Below are 19,033 nucleotides of genomic sequence, written 5' to 3' on the forward strand. Positions count from 1 at the left end.
ATTTCAAATGCTAAAATGATTGAAAATACTGGGTCAAAGTTCAGATAATGCAATTTTTCACCCTAAAGATTATAATTTCTCCATAATGTTCCTCTTACCCATTAGTCAGATTTCAACTATTTACACTGAAGTTTCTACTTCATGATGTTTCTATATCTAAGTATATAACTTTGGGGGTACTTAAAACTATTGACATATCATTATTTTAAGAATAGTGTAACACCAACAAAAAAATACAAAGTAATGCTTGGTGGAGGATGAATTTTCAAAAAGAGCTCTCTCTCATTAAATTTAAGAAAAAAGGGTGTGGGGCTTTTTGATTCTCTATCATAAAACAACCATCTGTAATTATTTCAAGACAGTGAGACTTCAGCCTAACAAGTGGAAAACACTTGCTGAAGGCTACATTTCCAAAAGGGGCTCTCATTTAAAAAAAGAAAAAGCTCTTTTTATGTTCTATTATGAAACAAACACTGAAAGTCAAAGTACTTAACAAAATATTGGATTGAAAGTTTGAGTAGATCTGTTAAAACCAAGGGAAAGCTTCAAAAAGCGATGTGGCAACTTCTTACACCACACTGTCATCTGGACGCTGACCTGGTAGAGTGCGATCCGGTCGATAAGCCTGTCTTCGCTCTCCTCCACCAAACCCACGCTTGGGGTGCTGCTCTCCACCACCTCCAGCTGCCGGCTAAGCTCCCAGTGCTCCTTCTCCAGTTGGGACCATGTCTAGAAACACGACATCAGTGTGTGAGCTGAAGACCCTCATTAAGGAACAGCATCCTTTCTGTGTCCTCACACGCACCTGACGGAGTCCTTCAAAGACATGTCAGAGGTGCCTGCACTGGGGCTTTGCTCTGGGAAGCAAAAGATGGCTTTGAAGGAAGTCATCAGAAAGTCACCCTGCAAAGCACCGTGCACAGCTCCCACATCTGCAGCTAAGCAGCTGTAAGACCTGGGAAAATTACTGCACATCTCTGAACCTCACTTTCAACATTAAAAGAAATGGTGATGATACTAACAGTCTTGTCCATTGTGAGGCTTAAATAGAATAATATATGCAGCACATCTGAACACAGTGGGCATCTGAAATGCATGGTTTCATCCTTCCCCGCAGTGAGGATAAACCAATGACTTAAGTGAAAGGAACAAGCTTGTTAACTTCCCAGAGTAAGTGAACTAAATACTTCACATGTGTAGATAAAAAACTGACACAGACAGTTAAGAAATATGAATATACAGTATAGACAGTCTATTAAGAAGAAATTTCAAATCACTTATTCTAAAATTATTTAATTTAAAACTGGAAAAAAATTTTTTTTAATCATGTGAAGTCTTCTTCAATAATTTATACCAAAGGCAAGTCTATCAAGACTGTAAATATTACCGTGCCCGTTCTGGAATCAGTCTTCTTCTGACTGAACTTACAGAAAGGCACAGCCTTTACCTAAATGTAAACAGGAAACACAAGGGGCACACACAACATATGATGCCCAGTCTGTGATGTCTCCGGGTCATAAGAGACAAATCGCAGGAATGAGGACATCTCGCCTGCCGGGTCTGCCATGCAGCCGGAGCGTGCTGAAGAGGAGGGTCTCACCTCGAGGATGTACTCCAGCTCCACACCCCTCTTGTGAGCCCCTTTGAGCACAGCGGAAGCCTGCGCCATCAGGTCTGTGTGGAACTGAGTTTCCCGTGGGACTGCAAAGCTGATGATCTTTCTGAAGAGGGTTTCGGTCAAGATCATGTGAGATTCCAGACCCTGAAAGTATTCCTGCAATTTTTCAGATAGAAAGGGGTCAGCAACTCATGCGTTTACTATCTAACGATAAAAACCACTTCAAACCCGGAAGCTGCTGGAGCTCAGCCAATCCCTGGGCAACAGTGGTCCTCCCCTGATGGCCTCCACTCACCCAGGCACCCACAGCCGTGTGCAGGGACGGGGGAGCTCTAGTCTCCTGACTGGCCTCTCCTGGCCCCTCACTCAAAGCACCTACACAATGCTGAGCTGCAGGTACTCTGGCCCCCAAACAGAACCCATCACACATGAGCAGCTGCTAAAAAACTCATCGGCCCTCTCAGCTCCTAATCCCCATATCACCTGGGTGGACACTCGCTTCTGCCACCACACAGTCCGGCCTCCCTTGGCCCTGGGACACATCAGCGCCTATCCCCCACCTTCAGCCGCTGCTCACGTTCTGCTTCCTGCAATGCCCACCCCTGACAATGTCACGACTTTCCTTCCTCCAGGGTGGGGCTGGAGCTCTGTTCTTTTGAATTCTCAGAGCATCTGTTGTACTTTATACTCAATGCCAAGCTTAACTGGACACACACTGATTGGCATCAATATATTTAAATTTCCCTCATAAAATGCCTACACGCAGTAGAACTGTAGGCCTTGCTGCTGCTGCTGCTGCTGCTAAGTCGCTTCAGTCGTGTCTGACTCTGTGTGACTCCATAGACGGCAGCCCACCAGGCCCCACCGTCCCTGGGATTCTCCAGGCAAGAACACTGGAGTGGGTTGCCATTTCCTCCTCCAGTACATGAAAGTGAAAAGTGAAAGTGAAGTCAGTCAGTCGTGTCTGACTCTTAGCAACCCCATGGACTGCAGCCTACCAGGCTCCTCCGCCCATGGGATTCTCCAAGCAAGAGTACTGGAGTGGGTTGACATTGCCTTCTCCGGCACAGCCCTACAAATGCATTTCAAAATGTTACTTTCTATACGGAAATGTCCCCAGAGGATGTGTGCTAAATTACTTCAGTTGTGTCTGACTCTTTGTGACCCTATGGACCGTAGCCCACCAGGCTCCTCTGTCCATCGGATTCTCCAGGCAAGAATACTAGAGTGGATTTCCATGCCCTCCTCCAGGGGATCTTCCCGACCCAGGGATCAAACTCACATCTTTTATGCCTCCTGTATTGGCAGGCAGGTTCTTTATGAGTGCCACCTGGGAAGCTCCCCCAGAGGATAGGAGAGGGCTATCCCATTTCCTGTTTCCAGCACCAAGGATGGAACTACGACTGGGAATTAAAAACATCAGCTAATGCTGAGTGTGTACTATGTGCTAGACAATATAAACACTCCAGTGAGTAACTTGTTGAATCCTTATCACAGCCCTAAGAGGTAGGTAGTTTTAATTTCCCATTTTCAGACTCTGAGCCACTCACGCAGAGCTCTCCCTCAGAAAATGGTCTGGTCAAGAGGAACTAGAACCATTATTTTTAACGGACAGTTATGATATCATAGAATCTCCAAGTTGGAAGAGAACCTGGAGGTCACTTAGCCCAACATTCGCAGAAAGCTGATACTTGTTTCACAACTCTGTCTCCCCCGACAGCCTTGGACGGACTTCTGGCCAGGAGGGCTATCCGTTTAATGGCAGCCTATCCTTTTAGAGTTCTTCATCTATTGAGCTTTATTTCTTTGTTATTTATACTCATTGATCCCAATTTCCCCTCTGGAATAACTCAGGATGATATTTTATTGCTATGGTCAAAGATTTGAGAAAAACCAGCTGCTGACTTTAAAGCACTGTTTTCAAAGCCAAATGATAAGGCTTTAATAAATCACAAAGTTCTGGACAAAAACCTCTGGGAAAAATAGCACGAAGTGAAGTTCTCTGCCCCCACCCCCAAACCTAAATCTACCTTTATAAGTCACCAAAGAGCTACATAAAGGTAGAATGTTAACCATCTATAATCCAAGGGAATTTTAAAAGTTTCCCTATGAGAAATTTCTACTGTCTGGGAAGTTGAGTCTTTGAAGTGGCAAAACCTTTATTTTTGTAATGTTACTAATAATGCAAGTTGTGTTTCTGAATTAAACAGGCATTCCGTGGACAGAGGAGCCTGACAGTCTATGGTCCATGGGGTCACAAAGTGTTGGACATGACGGCACACACGCATACTAAGCATCTTTTATGAAGGGAACAGGGTCTAACCTGAGATTGGTTATCGTACATACTGGGGGAACAATCTCAGGGCTACCAAGTTTGGTTATGTAGTAACAACACTTGTTGTCCCCAGGAGGAAACTCATGAGGACTATGGCAACCAGAAGAGCACGTATTTAAGGACATTTTCTGTTTTTGTTTTTTTTTTTATATAACCTTATGTTTATCAAGTAGTTGTTGGATTTCCTCTTTGGAAGACACGATAATTTTCTGGTCTCCTGCCGTCTTCTCTCGTCCTGTTTCCAGTAGGTCGGCCAGATCCTGCAAGGCTCTTTCGTACTGACTCTTGAGGGCAAGATTCTGGTTCAGCCCGCTCCGCCGGGAGCCAATAGTCATCATGAGTTCATCATACATGTCCTAAGAAACAGATAAAACTCATGTTCAATTCAAACTCACTCTACACGGGGTACATCTGACACCTGTCCTCACAGAATGTCAATAATTGATGGAGGTTTAAAATGCTGAAAAGCTGTTCTTGCAGCTAAGGGACATGTCATGGAGAATGCAGTTCTAATTTTTAATCACACTCTCAAATTTTCTAATTTTGAAGTAACTGAATAAAGTATCCTTAACATTGGGTCTGCTTAAGTAATAATCAGATCTGAGACTATTCCTTAAATAAAGAGCTACAGAAACATCAGTTTCAAGTGAGCAGAAAGACTTTAAAACTTAAAAAGGCAATGTTTTCTGGTGGGGTTTTTTTGCCAAATGTGGTGGAGTAAATAAATAACTATTTAACTGGAAAGACATTTTAGCGGACGATGATACACCAAAAACAAAATTTATTTGAGCCATATGGACCTGATTAATGTATCATATTAAGGTTGAGTAAGCCAAAATGGCTCAATCTGGAAAAGTTCAACTTTAATGCCTATTTACAGCTATGACGCTTGACTCTTACACCTGACATTTGAGTGCTGTCGGAAAACTATCTCAAAAGGACAGAGTGGGGGCCATGGGCTCATCACATTATGAAATCTTAGATAATGGAATGAGACAGTTGAAATAAAAATGTTCTTTTAAAATAAGAGGTATTTTATTTTCTCAAAAGAATTTGTGACCCTGTATTGGACTCAAGAGTGGAGAAAAACTAATACATGCACATTTTTTTCTTAATATAAATTACCTGTGTTATCAGATGCTACACTTTGTTGGCTTTACTATCTCATTATCTTCCTACCAATCTGATACCAGCTATCTGCCTAGGTGCCAGATTTAAAAACACCAATTCAAAGTGTTATTCTCTTCTCCTGGAAGATGCTGGGGAAGTTGGTTTGGATTTCAGCTACCTTCTAGTTTAATTTTTTGTTGTTCTGGAATTGAAACAATGTCTCTTTTCCATTCAACCATGTATGAAATATAAACTATAATTTTGAACACTTGAGAAAATACACGTTCTAAAAGGTATCAGCTTAAATATTTTTTCCTTAAAACCTGTTTTTGGCTACAGTACAATACACGGTTTTCTAGATACCTAATAAGATTGCCAATTAATAAATTTTCTGGAGTAGAAAGCAATAGGCCACAAATAAATTATACCAAAGTGCTTAACAATCAGAATAATAATAACACAAAAAAAAATCTTAGAAGCATATGACTACAAGAAAAATACAAGAAAAGACCTAAAGATCTGACACAAAGTTCTCCAACAAATAGCCCACACAGACTACCCTTCAGTCAATCTAAAAATGTGTCCATTTATTTTATTGTACTAAATATTTATGATAAATGTTTTAGAAAATGTTCTAAGAGTTACTTGGGAAAAAATTAGGGCCTAAATGACATGAACTTTACAGAAAACCTGACGAAAATGGAGAAAATAGTTTTTATTTTTTCTTGACTTCCAATTAGGATGTACCATTGAAGCTGAATGCCATTAGTAGAAAACCGTACCTGGAGTTTGGAGAGTTCTTGCATGGACGGCTGCTCAATCTGCAACTTGTCAGCATGCCTTTTTAATTCAATGATTCCTGCATCTAATTCCTTTAGCCCATCTTCAGCCTGCTGTATTGCCTATGGAGGATTTATGACTTGTCATTAAAACTCCCATAAACAATTTCCCATGCATAATACGATTATCGTGGCTTCTTACTTGTTCCTCCCTTCTCCACCTAAAACATTTCCCATGCAACATAAAAACGATGTTGCTCTATTATCTAGACAAGGGAAGAAGGCAATTTATTATACTACAGATCAGATGTTTTCAAGGTAAGGAGGTTGGAAAGGCTTAATGTGGAGGGTTGAGAGAACAACGGCTTCCTTGAACAAATAAGGGAAATGGTGAACAGCAACCTGAAGAAGAAGCATGATTTTAAGACAAAGTTAGAAAAAGGGCATTCGCCTAAGATGTTCGAGGGGATCACGTTCTGCTTTTCTGAAATGCAGTTTTGAGCATCTTTGGAGAGAGATTCAGTGAGGAAAGGGGAAAGTACATTACAGCATGGTCAGGGAGAGCTTACTCATTGTAAAGCAGAAGGACAAGCAATAAAGCATGAAGGTGACCGCTAGAGCTGAGCCTTGTCTTCCCAGAGTGAGGTCTACTGAAGCAGGACAAGACCTCAACCTGGCCTTCAAGGAGCTTCCAGTCTGCTTAGGAAGCTGGAGGAAAGAGAAGAAAATGAAACAAGGCTGAATACAGTTAGGTACTAAACTTGCTTCTGCTTCTCCCTATGAGAGGACTTGGGAGCAGGCAGTGAATTCTGGAACAGTCAGGGAAGGCTTTTGGAAGACAAGCAACCTCAGCTGCCTTTGAAGGAGGAAAATAACAGGGACTCCAGATGGCAGATAAAACACATGTGTCCTATTTTCTATCTCCTGGGTCGCCAATATTTTGTTTGCTTGTTTTCTGGTGTGTTTCCCCCCCAGTAAATCTACAAGAGCAAGGAAACAGGAACGAAGATGATACCAACAAAAGTTTGCAAGCTGAAAATCAGAAGGATACACGGGAATTGACTTAGGGAATCTGAGAAAGCTGAATTCTAAGCTGGCAGGGGTTCTTCATCACCAGATTAAAGCAAAAGGAATCTCAGGAACTCCGGGAAATGCAGGATGAGTACTAAATATAATTCGTGGGTTGGTGGAAAGATGTTTGAAGAATACTCAGATTCTCAGACCCTCTTCCTCACTTCACATTGGATCTTTCCATTTTCTGAAGAAGGTATTGGATTGCTCGAAAAGTTTGTTCAGGTACTTCCATTACAATGCACTTTTTGGCCAACCCAATAAGACAGATAGTCTCTGGACTGAGGGGCACCAGACGCTTGAGTCCTTGACTGCAAACAAGGGGATGAAGTGACCAAATGCCCAATGATTGCTGAATGTGGATCTCCTGCAACTCCTAGAGTGCTGAAGCCTTGTCTCTATTTTCCAGACAGAAGAGGGTGGGTGGGACAAAATGAAAAGATCCGAAAAAAACTGAGACAAGGATTCTCCAACAAATGGCCCACATAGATCATCCTTCAATAAATCTCAAAATCATCAAGCCCCATCCATTCATGAAGCTCCCATTCAGCTGATTACTCCCTCATCCTAAATGTGAAGAGACAGCATGTTCATGTATCCTAGAAAAGCCTCTAACATGAAAGATAGAAACTAAAATAAGCAAACAAATAAAAGCAACCTTGAGGAAAATAGATTATGCAGGAAAAACAAACAAACAAAAACCTTAAAGTCTCCCAAAATATCTTCAACTCCCAAATCATTAATTTACCTAGAGAGATTACAGAAGACAATGCATCGATTTAAAAAAGAATAAGATACTACTACCAAAGAACACATCATTTGGAGAACCAAAAAGAGCTCTAGGAAGATGAAATGCATGAGAGTAGAAATTAAAAAGTCAATAGAAAAGTTTGGAGCTGAAACTGAAAATGTCTTCCGAAAGCAGAACGAAAAAACAAGGAGCGAAACATCCCTTTGATAAGAAAGTTAGAAGACTGGACCAGAACATCCAACATGTGCCTAAAAGGATTTTGAGAAAGGGAGACAGATAAAACAGAAGGATGCAAAATATTTCAGTACTCTCATAAAATGTTTCAGAATGGAAGGATGAAGTTGCCACATCAAAAGAGCCCACTGAGTTCTCAGCCCAGAGGATAAAACAGACTCTCTCCAAGGCATGTCATCATGAAATTTCAGAACACTGAGACCTTTGGGAATCAGAACAATTTTACATTCCTCAAGCCAACATTGGAAGCTAAGAAACAATACAGGAGAAGCCTCAAAACTCTAAAGAGTCCACCAAGAATTCTATAAAGAGCCAAGTTATCAATAGTATGTGAGTACAGTACTAGAACACTTTGAGACATGGAAAAATTGAAAAATATATCTAGCATGCATCCATTCTTAGCAAGGATGTACACTGATAAAACAAGGAAGCAAGACAATAAGGAGAAAGATGTGGTTTGGACTCAGGGAAGACAAGACCCAACAGAAGGGAGAGGTGAAGGGGATTCTCAGAACGACAGTAAAAGGGAGATCCCAGGAGACAGCTGCACACCAGGGTTCAGACACAGGTCTGTTATAGGTTGGAATGACATGACTCAGAACACGAACATATCCCCTTGCCTTCTGCCACTGTTACCTCCTCAACCCAAGGAGGGTAGGAATGGAATTAGCACTTTTTACAGTTTTATAATAATAATCCATTTATTCAATGAAATAACTGAGTAATTTTTTATCTTTGAAATTGACATTGGTTATGTTGGCCAATAGTACAGGTGTTACTTGTAATGATACCTATCCTAAATTTCATATTAGAAATTCAAAACAAAGCATTCTTTGGGCTGCTCAAATTTTTTTTACATCAGGTAACATTACAAGCCAAAACATAAAAATTAAGGTCCTTTCAAGTAGGAGATGGAGAAGGCATTGGCACCCCACTCCAGTACTCTTGCCTGGAAAATCCATGGACAGAGGAGCCTGGTGGGCTGCAGTCCATGGGGTTGCTAAGAGTTGGACATGACTGAGCCACTTCACTTTCACTTTTCACTTTCATGCATTGAAGAAGGAAATGGCAACCTACTCCAGTGTTCCCAGGGACGGGGAAGCCTGGTGGGCTGCCGACTATGGGATCGCACAGAGTCGGACACGACTGAAGCGACTTAGCAGCAGCAGCAGCAGCAAGTAGGAGATACGACATGAACGAATTATTTTTCAATTTGGGAAAAATGAGGGATCTCTTTAAAAAGAAAAACAGGTGAAATTATGGTAAAGAAAGATACATATTCAGACATAATTTTGCACATTATTTTAAATGGTGAAAGAGAAAAAGAGAGATCTCCTATAGAGAAATATTTGGGGTGATTTCTATGGTATGTATTTATGATAGTATGATCACAATTAACACTTTTACTATTGACAGATATAACCAATGTAAATTCCAAAGATAAAAATATATTTCTTGATTATTTAATTGAACAAATGGTGATTTCTATTTCAGGGGATTTCTTAGGGCCTACCCGTAGAACCATTAGCAGTCTGCGAGAATTAAGGTATGCCACTCTATTAAAACACACGTTTTCATAATGACTTAGCTTGTGAAATGGGATATTCTTTGTGGCATCCTTGCCATTTCTTGTCTCCTCCCTGTTTTCACTGCCACTGTGACAGTTTGAATTCTTATTCCTTCTCAGAGCAGCTATGGGAGGCCTCAGGAGGATACCCTGCTTCCTGACCCTGGAGTTGCCATGCCAACCACCTGGAAGCAGGAGGTGACACTGCCACTCATCCTCACCCTATAAACATCCCAAGTGACTTTCCGCTGCCAGTGGTCTCTGAGGTGGGTGTAAGTACTCAGAAATGAATAAGAAGGTCTGAGAGAGAAACACTATGTCTTTCATTTATATTCAACCACATGCATTTTAAATGATCATTTGCATGTATACTTTATGACACAGTACCCACTTATAATTTATAAATAAGTAAATATACATACATTGTGGTGTGTGCCTATTGTTTTAACCAATGAAGCAGGAAATCAATAAAGCTGACCATTCATTCGTGGAACAAGCCCCAATTTTCTGACATTCAATAGGCTCCACAGGTTGCCTCAGATTTTCTCTTCCCATTTTTACTTCCCCTCAGTCACTTTGGTTCATTGTTAAGTCAGCCAAACAGGATCACTTGCTTTTCTCCCAAAGTGTCCTGAATGATCTAACATTTATTATGCCTCTGTTCTTCTGCTCTTTGCTAGACTATCTTTCTTCCCAATCTCTGTGTGTCCAAACTTCTAAGTCCAGTTCGAATTTCCCTTTACAAAATTTCTCCTTGATCCTACGGCTGGCTGGAGGTAATCCACCCATCTTCTAAATATCCACAGCGCTTCATCTGTACCACTACCAGGATGGTCTGACTGCCTATCAAAAGTCATTGAGGTTCACGTCTAGTCTCACATGCCTTCAGGTCAGCATCTGTCACTGACACCTTTTCCTCTCTCACATTTCCTGGCTGCACAGAAGTAAGTGGCAGAGTCAGTGTAATCTGATGTAAACCTGGTACTTAAAAACAACACCAATGACAAACAAAAAATGCTACAGTAAGTCATCATATTCCATCAGCTATACGGAATTTCACAGTAAACCAGATACACTCATTGTGCTTGCTCTTATGGAAAAAGCTGCAGCCGTAAATACCTCTATTTGCTCTGCCACAGGTTGTTCAAACATTTTCGCCAGCTTCTGCAGAATGATGTATTTGTGGTCAGCCAGTGATGTAACTAGCACCTTCAGATCATTCTAAGGAGGAAAGCAATAGGAAGACTTAATATGAGTAATGGGAAACTTAAAATGGTTATAAATATAACACACATTCTCAGAAATAATATATAGCTGTAGGAATTGAATTGTTTCCAGAAGAAACAACATTATCTTATGGGAAGATAAAAGGAACTGGTAACAATTTATACAAGTGCTGAAACTGACTTTTGAAGAATTTTACAAAGCATTTCCAACTCAACACAGATGAAGAAGACAAAGTTTACAAATAAAAAATAATACTGGTAACTTTAATCTTGTTATTTCTGTAATAAGTGAGCACATTTAAACAGAAATATGGCAGCAGAAGCATTGCACTAAAGACCTCTACATGTAGATGTTTTCTTGTTTGGGGGAAAAATATTATTCTTAAGAATAATTATGATCCCGTTTTTCCTTTTTCCTCTCCTTCCCTCTCTGCCCTCACTTCCTTCTTCTTCCTATTTTCAAAGAATTTGCAAAAGCCTATTAAAAGCCATCCAAAAGTTTAGAAAATATGATTATTTACAGTGGCCAAAGACATATGAAAAGACAACACAAAAAGCTCTTAGCTAAGCCTATTCATAAACATTACTCATTTAAATGACCAAATATGCTTATCTTGAGTTAACTTTGTACAGAAAGGAGGTAACTATCAGAATTTTGACACTCAGTTCTAAAAGGAATAATAAACTGGAAAAAAAATATGAATTATACATTTTTACATTTTTCTCCTGAAATATCAACAAATATATTCTATTTTTTATTAGTTAAAAATGTCTCTGATGGTCTGGTTGCTCATCATAGTGTGAAGTTCAGCTCATCACATTTTCTCCACTGGGAACTGACAGCATGTGCATATGTCACCAAGATGCAAAAATTCTGTCTCAGGAGAATGATAATCACATCAAGGAAGAAAGTCTTTAAGGATACATGGAAGCATTACAATACAAAATGCAAGGCTAAAGCAAATTAGTAGGTGAATTATGCAGTTTAAAAAAAAAAAGAAAGAAAAGTAAGGAAACTGAACATGATATTTAGAGAAAAGCTATGCTGCTAAGTCACTTCAGTCATGTCCGACTTTGTGTGACCCCATAGACGGCAGCCCACCAGGCTCCCCCGTCCCTGGGATTCTCCAGGCAAGAAAACTGGAGTGGGCTGCCATTTCCTTCTCCAATGGAGGAGAAAAGCTATACTATCCTGCTAAGTCTGACTCTGTGCAACCCCATAGATGGCAGCCCACCAGGCTCCCCCACCCCTAAGAGGCAATAATTATCTCAAACTGAAAGCTGCTCAGTGTCCGACTCTTCATGACCCCATGGACTATACAGTCCATGGAATTCTCCAGGCCAGAATACTGGAGTGGGTAGCCTTTCCCTTCTCCAGGGGATCTTCCCAACCCAGGGATTGAACCCAGGTTTCCCGCATTGCAGGCAGATTCTTTACCAGCTGAGTCACAAGGGAAGTCCAAGAATACTGAAGTGGGCAGCCTGTCCCTTCTCCAGCGGATCTTCCTGACCCAGGAATTGAACTGGGGTCTCATGCATTGAAGGCAGATGAGCTATCAAGGAAGCCCAAACCAACACTCAAACCTATCTGCAAGCCTAGCTGCAGACTAAATGAGAAACTGTAACAAAAGCACTGAAGAAATGCTGCCAGAAACAAGGGTTGTGTTTATGAGTTATGGTAATGCTTGTGTCATTCAGCAGTGTTGAGGGCCAGCTCACATGGGCCATTAGAACCATGACACAGTTATCTGTTTGCATGCACAAGAAGAGATGTTCTCATTCACTTGAACAGATTCAAAAGAAATCAAGTTCCTGTTATCTACATGCATGTTAGAAAAACATTAGTTCAGTTACTCTAAATGAGAAGATAAGTACAAATAACATGAGTCAAGAAATGAAGAGGGTGTTTGTATTATCTGTACATCAATTTCACATTTTTAAGAGCATATTTTCTGTCTTGCTAACATATTCTCCTCCAGGTAACAGAGAAGAAAGTTCACATTTCTGAAAGCTGCAATAATTACTAGAAGAGATTAGCCAAGCAGACAGTAAAGCAGAGAACAGGACTGATTTAAAGGTTACTAAATAAAAGACCTTATTTTATCTTATTTATTTATTTTTTGGCCATGCTATGTGGTATGTGGGATGTTAGTTTCCTGAACCCATGCCTGCTACATTGGGAGTCTGGAGTCTTGTTCACTGGACCACCAAGGAAGTCGCTAAATAAAAGACTTTAAGAGAAGGAAATGGCAACCCACTCCAGTATTCTTGCCTGGGGAATGCTGCAGACAAAGAAGCCTGGAGGGCTACAGTTGATGGTGTCGAAAAGAGTCAGACATGAATTAGTGACTAATCAACAACAAATTGTCTGGACAGAATAGTTTGATCATAAACATATTCTATTTAAGATTGAAAAATAATTTGTGTTATAATACAAAATAATTATTTACAAAAATAAAAGACTTTAAGAGGTGCTTATAGCCACATGGATGTTCATATTTTATTAAAAATAAAAATCCAAAGGCTTTAACCATTTCTTAATACCACACTTGTGATGTGTGTTCAGTTGCTCAGTCATGTTCAATTCTTTGTGGCTGCATGGACTATAGCCTGCAAATCTCCTCTTTCCATGGAATTTTCCAGACAAGAATACTGGAATGGGTTGCCATTTCCTATGCCAAGGGATCTTCCTGAACCGAGGATCAAACATGGTCTCCTGCATCTCCTGCATTGGTAGGGGGATTCTGTACCACACAGCCACCTGGGAAGCCCTACAATTGTGATATAGCAGGTAATTAAGGTATCTATATACTACACATATAATAGACATCACAATTGTTTTCCTACAGTTACTGGAATTACTTGGAGAGCATGAAAAGGCAGCCTTCTAGCTGTTTAAGAAACAGATCCAAAGAAAGTCTCGAATTTTAAAAGCATTTGTACTGCCCTGATCATTTAATAAGTAATTCTTTTCATATTTTTTCTTTTTAAATAACTTGAAATATTCATTTATAAAAGTGTCCAGAAAATGTATTTTGGTTTAAGTCCACAAAAAAGCTTTTAAAATATATAAGAGGTGATAAATAACTGTGATTACTTGTAGATAACATATATCTACATAACACCTACCCATTCTTTCAGATTGTCTGTTGGGTATAAGGTAATACTAGCAGTCTTGCAAAAGCTAATGCTCAAAAGTTAACTGGGAAATCAAGGCTACAGGTCCAATAAGCACTGAATGGTGATAGTGTATCAGGTGCTCAGTGCAAAGTAAAATAAAATGACTTGAGACTGGTCTTTTGGCTTCCCATGTGGCTCAATGGTAAAGAATCTGCCTGCCAATTAAGGGGATGTGGACTTGATCCTCAAATCGGGAGAATCCTCTGGAGAAGGAAACAGAAACCCACTCCATTATTCTTGCCTGGAAAATTCCATGGACTGAGGAGCTGTAGTCCATGGGGTCTCAGAGTTAGACATGACTTAGCATCTAAGCACGCACGCACAACTTGACTTTTAATTATATTAACATTCGAAGTCTTTCTCCCAATTAAATTGGAGCACAAACATTTTGAAACACCAGTGTTTGTTTGTGAGCTGGCCACCAACAAGTAGAAACTCGTTGGCAGAAGAAAAATAGAGAACGTGATTGAAACAGAATTTCAAGATGACTTGTTCTTCTCTTGGTCCTCTACCCAAAATAAGTTCCAGAGTATTCACTTAGTTCATCTTTTACTGTGTCTGTGATTACCAGGAACTATTTAAAAGTACCAAAGACACAGTGAATGCAATTTGAAAAAGGGAAACATGGGCCCTAGGGATATATCCATTTGCACTTTTAACCCACCTCAGTCATGGCCAATAGACTAAAAAGCTGTTAAAACTCAGTGCGTTCTTTTATGCAAGAGGAATTTTAGAATAATGAAACAAGTTTCTATAAGTTGCACACCAGTTTCGCTGATTTTAGACATACACTGTGTACACGTACATGCAATCAGATCTTGCATTCAAGACAAAGTACTCAAAGAATCAATGCCAGGTTTTCAGACTCCAAGGGAAATGTTCCTTCCTTTCTGTATACTATACAACACAAGGGATACAGATGCAATGATCCAATGCAGGTCATTTTTCTAAGCCACAGATTTGAGATGATTCACCTGAGTATCTTCATTCTACCTGATAGGGTTGCCCCAGCAGTGGTCCTGCCAGCAACCCAGTCCTGCCCAATGGTCAAGAGCACTGCTCCACCTGTCCTCACTGTTGGCCAGTGCCCACCCTCCCCCAACCCTGGAGTTCCTCAGTTGTCCCCCTTTCCCATGTTCCCCAGATCCAAACAATCGACAAGTGCTCCCCTACTGATCTTGCCTTCCAAATATATCTTACTAGGTTTTCTCTTCTCCATCTCCCTTGCCATCACCCTAACAATATAAAATACACAAATAATCTCTGAGTCAAGTCCTGGTTTTAATTCTCAATGGTTAGATAAACTTGAGGCAATGGCAACCCACTCCAGTACTCTTGCCTGGAAAATCCCATGGACGGAGGAGCCTGGTAGGCTGCAGTCCATGGGGTCACTAAGAGTCGGACACAACTGAGCGACTTCACTTTCACTTTTCACTTCCATGCATTGGAAAAGGAAATGGCAACCCACTCCAGTGTTCTTGCCTGGAGAATCCCAGGGACGGGGGTAACCCCAGTGGACTGCCATCCATAGGGTCACACAGAGTCGAACACAACTGAAGTGACTTAGCAGCAGATAAACTTGGACAAATATTTAACTTTTTCATTGGTTTCAGATCTGTATCTAGTATCATAAGTACTACTATTAACAGCAACATAGTAATAAAACATGCTGAGTGTTTACTATGTTTCAGATACTTTGCAAAGTATTTGATACATTTTAACTCATTTTATCTACACAAAGCCCTAAAAGGCAGTTAATATGGACATGATTTAATAGTTGAGGACAGTTAAGTTAGAGAAGGAGCTAAGGTTATACTCCATCAGGTGATAAAACTATCATACTATTATTATGTCAGTAATACACATGCAAATTTTTTGTGAATAGAATAATGATACATAAATGCCTACAAATGTTTACAGATTTAAGAAGGCAAACTGCAGGAAGGCAGGGATAATTTGTCCCTCTAGATGGATATCTAGAAAATTCCAGTTCCTGGCTAATGGTAGATTTACTTGACATTTTATAGTACCTTTTTTCCTGAAAATCAAAATTTAACATCAAATGCTTGGCTCTAAATACATGTATTGCATAAATCTATTTTATAAATCTTCTATGTTTGCTAAAAATAAAGTTCAATTAAGCCTTGATTATTCCTCAAAGATGTTTTTTATTAGAAATGAAAATCAACCCTAAAGTTTATCAGTGGCTTTTGCATTTGTTGAAGTTCGTAGTCCTAAGAAAAGTCGCTTAAGCACACAATTACTCAGTTGGTAGTGAAACTCCAGTCTGGGGCTAAAAGACAGTAGGTCTATGGAGCGAAGACTGGGAAGTAACAGAATGCATTTTTAACACAGATAGAAGTAATCAGGGCATGGCCACTTTTAGTGGCCCCCACCGGTATTATGTATCTAGGGTTGATTCTGTGTTACAGCACTTCCTGTATGCTTCTTTGGTCTTATGAGATGGTTGGATGGCATCACCAACTCTACGGACATGAGTTTGAATAAGCTCTGGGAGTTGGTGATGGACAGGGAAGCCTGGCATGCTACAATCCACAGGGTCACCAAGAGTCAGACACGACTGAATGACTGAACTGAAAAGAACTGAACATCAACTGGAAATTAGCATTATAATGTGCCAGAAATATGGTTTTTACTGGTTGAATTTAAAGTTCTATTCAGTCCTCAGTCTGATTGGCTAGTTTCCTCAATGAAAAGCATAAAACATTTTGTTTTCTGTTCCTTGAATTCAATCTTGAATTCCTTGAATTGTTTTTCTGTAATGGTCATGCATTTTGTACCTTTGAAAAAAAGTAGGTCTAGATCATATCTCAGTAAGATCCTGTTTATTGTTGAATGTAGCTGGAAGATGGTGAAACACCTCTTGATAATGCCTTACCTGGAAATTTAGTATCTGCTGAAGTCTTTCCTTCATCTGATGACATCGCTGATTTACTACTGAGTCTAGCAAAGATAACCTGCCCAAGAGACAACCCAAAGTGTCTTCAATAACATCTCGGTTATCACCATTCTCCGGAAAGGCTTGGGAAAACAAGTTCTTGTTCTTATCCATTTCTTCAGACATTTCTTTAATATCTTTGGCAAGAGTCTGGGATTGATAAGAAAGTACATGTCAATGTTTAGATCTATGAATTTATATATGAGTCATTTCTTCAAAGACAGCCCATTACATTTCTCTTACTATTCAGTGATAATTATATCCAAGGCAAGATGGGACCACTTTCATACACTTCTATAAACATTAGGCAAGTTACTGCTGGAGAGATTTTTCTCAGAAACTTTATATCATTCACTAATAATAAAATATAATATTAATATTTGGTGAAAATATGAGTTTTCTAAAGTGCTATTTAGAAATTCATAATTATTATTTTTAGTCTGTTTTTCAAATATATTTATATATATAATTCATATATTTCTCTATCATAGAATATTTGCGATATAGAACAAGGCTTCTACAGACTCTTCAGTGTTTTCTGCCTCCTACATACACAAAAAAAAGGATAAAAATTCAAAGCCTATGAGGGAGGGGATATATGTATAATTATGATTGATTTGCACTGTTGTAGGGCAAAAACCAATAGAACATTGTAAAAAAATTTAATCGTAAATCAAAAAACAAAAATACAAAAACTAAGTATCTTTCAGAGCTTGTTCTACTTAGGCAATTCTTTTCTGCTCTATGCTGCTTGGAAATACACATTTGTACCTTAGTAGAACTGTTTTATGCTTCACCTTCTTTATACATAACATTAATTATCCAATGTCAGCATTTTAAGTGCTTTGTAACATACCTGCAGACACAAGCTGCCACGCTTACCTCTTGGTTAAAGATGCAAGTTTCTGTCTCTTCTGGTAAAAGGGCTGTGGCAACAAATAACCGTTCCTCTACATCATCCAGCCAGGTAGAGGTGGCCGAGACCCCATCATACAACTTCTGCTCCAAGTCAATGTTCTGCTTCTTTGTCCCTCCACCCTGAGAAACAAAAGGGAAGGACAAAGAAGTCATTAGAGCATTTTGAAGAGTCAAAGAAAGATACCAGGATGAGATGCAGGGGTCCAGGGGCTCTGCCTTTCCAGTCTCAACAGCTCAGCTCAGGGGATGGGGAACCTCATGGGGTCCCAGATCCACACACCAAGCACACAGCCCCACCTGGGATGAAACCTCCTCGAAGACCTGGTTCAATCCATCCAGCAAAGACGTCACCGCAGATTTATCCTGGGCCTGCCCGTCGCCTTTGTACAGTGGCACGCCAGACAGGAGCCGATTGGGCCTGCTGTAGAGCTGGAGGCAGACAGGAGAGCTTCTTTAGGACCAGACGTACTCTGTCCAGGTGTTCTCATTTAGACATGCACACTGCAACAGATGCTGGAACAACTGTGTTTATGGAAACCTCTGCTAGAGAAAGACGACCTCTACAACACACTATGTCCACTCAACATGGCAACCAGATTCAGCAGTGGCAATGTCTCCCGTGACGGACCAAAAAAGGAAAGAAAACAGTGGGGAAACAGCCTGAATTCTCATTATAGCCTTCCTCTCAACTTATCTTGGTTTTAACACTTCTTGTTTTAGTGGATCAGTTGTGTCTGACTCTTTTGCAACCTGATGGAGTGCAGCCTGCCAGACTCCTCTGTCTGTCGGATTCTCCAGGCATGAATACTGGAGTGGGTTGCCATTCTCTTCTCCAGGGGATCTTCTCGACCCAGGGATCGAACCTGGGTCTCTTGCATTGGCCGGTGGGTTCTTTAGCACTGAGCCACCTGGGAAGCCCCGGTTTTAACACTGCTTATGATAACTAGGGGCTCTCCAGGTGGCACTAGTGGTTAAAAAAACCCCATTTGACAGTACAGTAGACATAAGATGCTGCGTTCAATCCCTGTGTCAGGAAGATCCGCTGGAGAGGGGCATGGCAACCCACTCCAGTATTATTGCCTGGAGAATTCCTCGGAAAGAGAAGCCTGGTGTGCTATCGTCCATAGGGTCACAAACAGTCAGACACAACTGAAGTGACTCAGCACGCACGCACGCACACATGCACGATAAAAGAATCCACCCGAAGTACTGTAACTAGATTGATCCCTTGGCTCTCATGATTCCTTTACTTCCCCCCTAAACTCTAGGTGGCTTCCCTGGTGGC

At 40.4% G+C, this 19,033-nt stretch overlaps 1 protein-coding gene across 1 annotated transcript in view; it reads right to left on the reverse strand.

The window, feature by feature from the left end:
• SYNE1 (spectrin repeat containing, nuclear envelope 1) overlaps positions 1 to 19,033 on the reverse strand; it is a 501,723-nt gene that overhangs the window by 124,855 nt on the left and 357,835 nt on the right. Inside the window, exons 102-110 of the mRNA XM_010840908.1 lie at positions 18,046 to 18,177; positions 17,713 to 17,868; positions 16,771 to 16,980; positions 10,585 to 10,686; positions 5,846 to 5,965; positions 4,109 to 4,309; positions 1,601 to 1,774; positions 495 to 729; positions 380 to 402 (exon numbers count right to left, since the gene is read on the reverse strand). Coding sequence (XP_010839210.1) covers positions 380 to 402; positions 495 to 729; positions 1,601 to 1,774; positions 4,109 to 4,309; positions 5,846 to 5,965; positions 10,585 to 10,686; positions 16,771 to 16,980; positions 17,713 to 17,868; positions 18,046 to 18,177 — 1,353 coding nt within the window. The remainder of the gene's footprint in view (positions 1 to 379; positions 403 to 494; positions 730 to 1,600; positions 1,775 to 4,108; positions 4,310 to 5,845; positions 5,966 to 10,584; positions 10,687 to 16,770; positions 16,981 to 17,712; positions 17,869 to 18,045; positions 18,178 to 19,033) is intronic.

Source organism: Bison bison, unplaced genomic scaffold (genome assembly GCF_000754665.1).
Source record: "Bison bison bison isolate TAMUID 2011002044 unplaced genomic scaffold, Bison_UMD1.0 scf7180017864148, whole genome shotgun sequence".
NCBI lineage: Eukaryota > Metazoa > Chordata > Mammalia > Artiodactyla > Bovidae > Bison > Bison bison.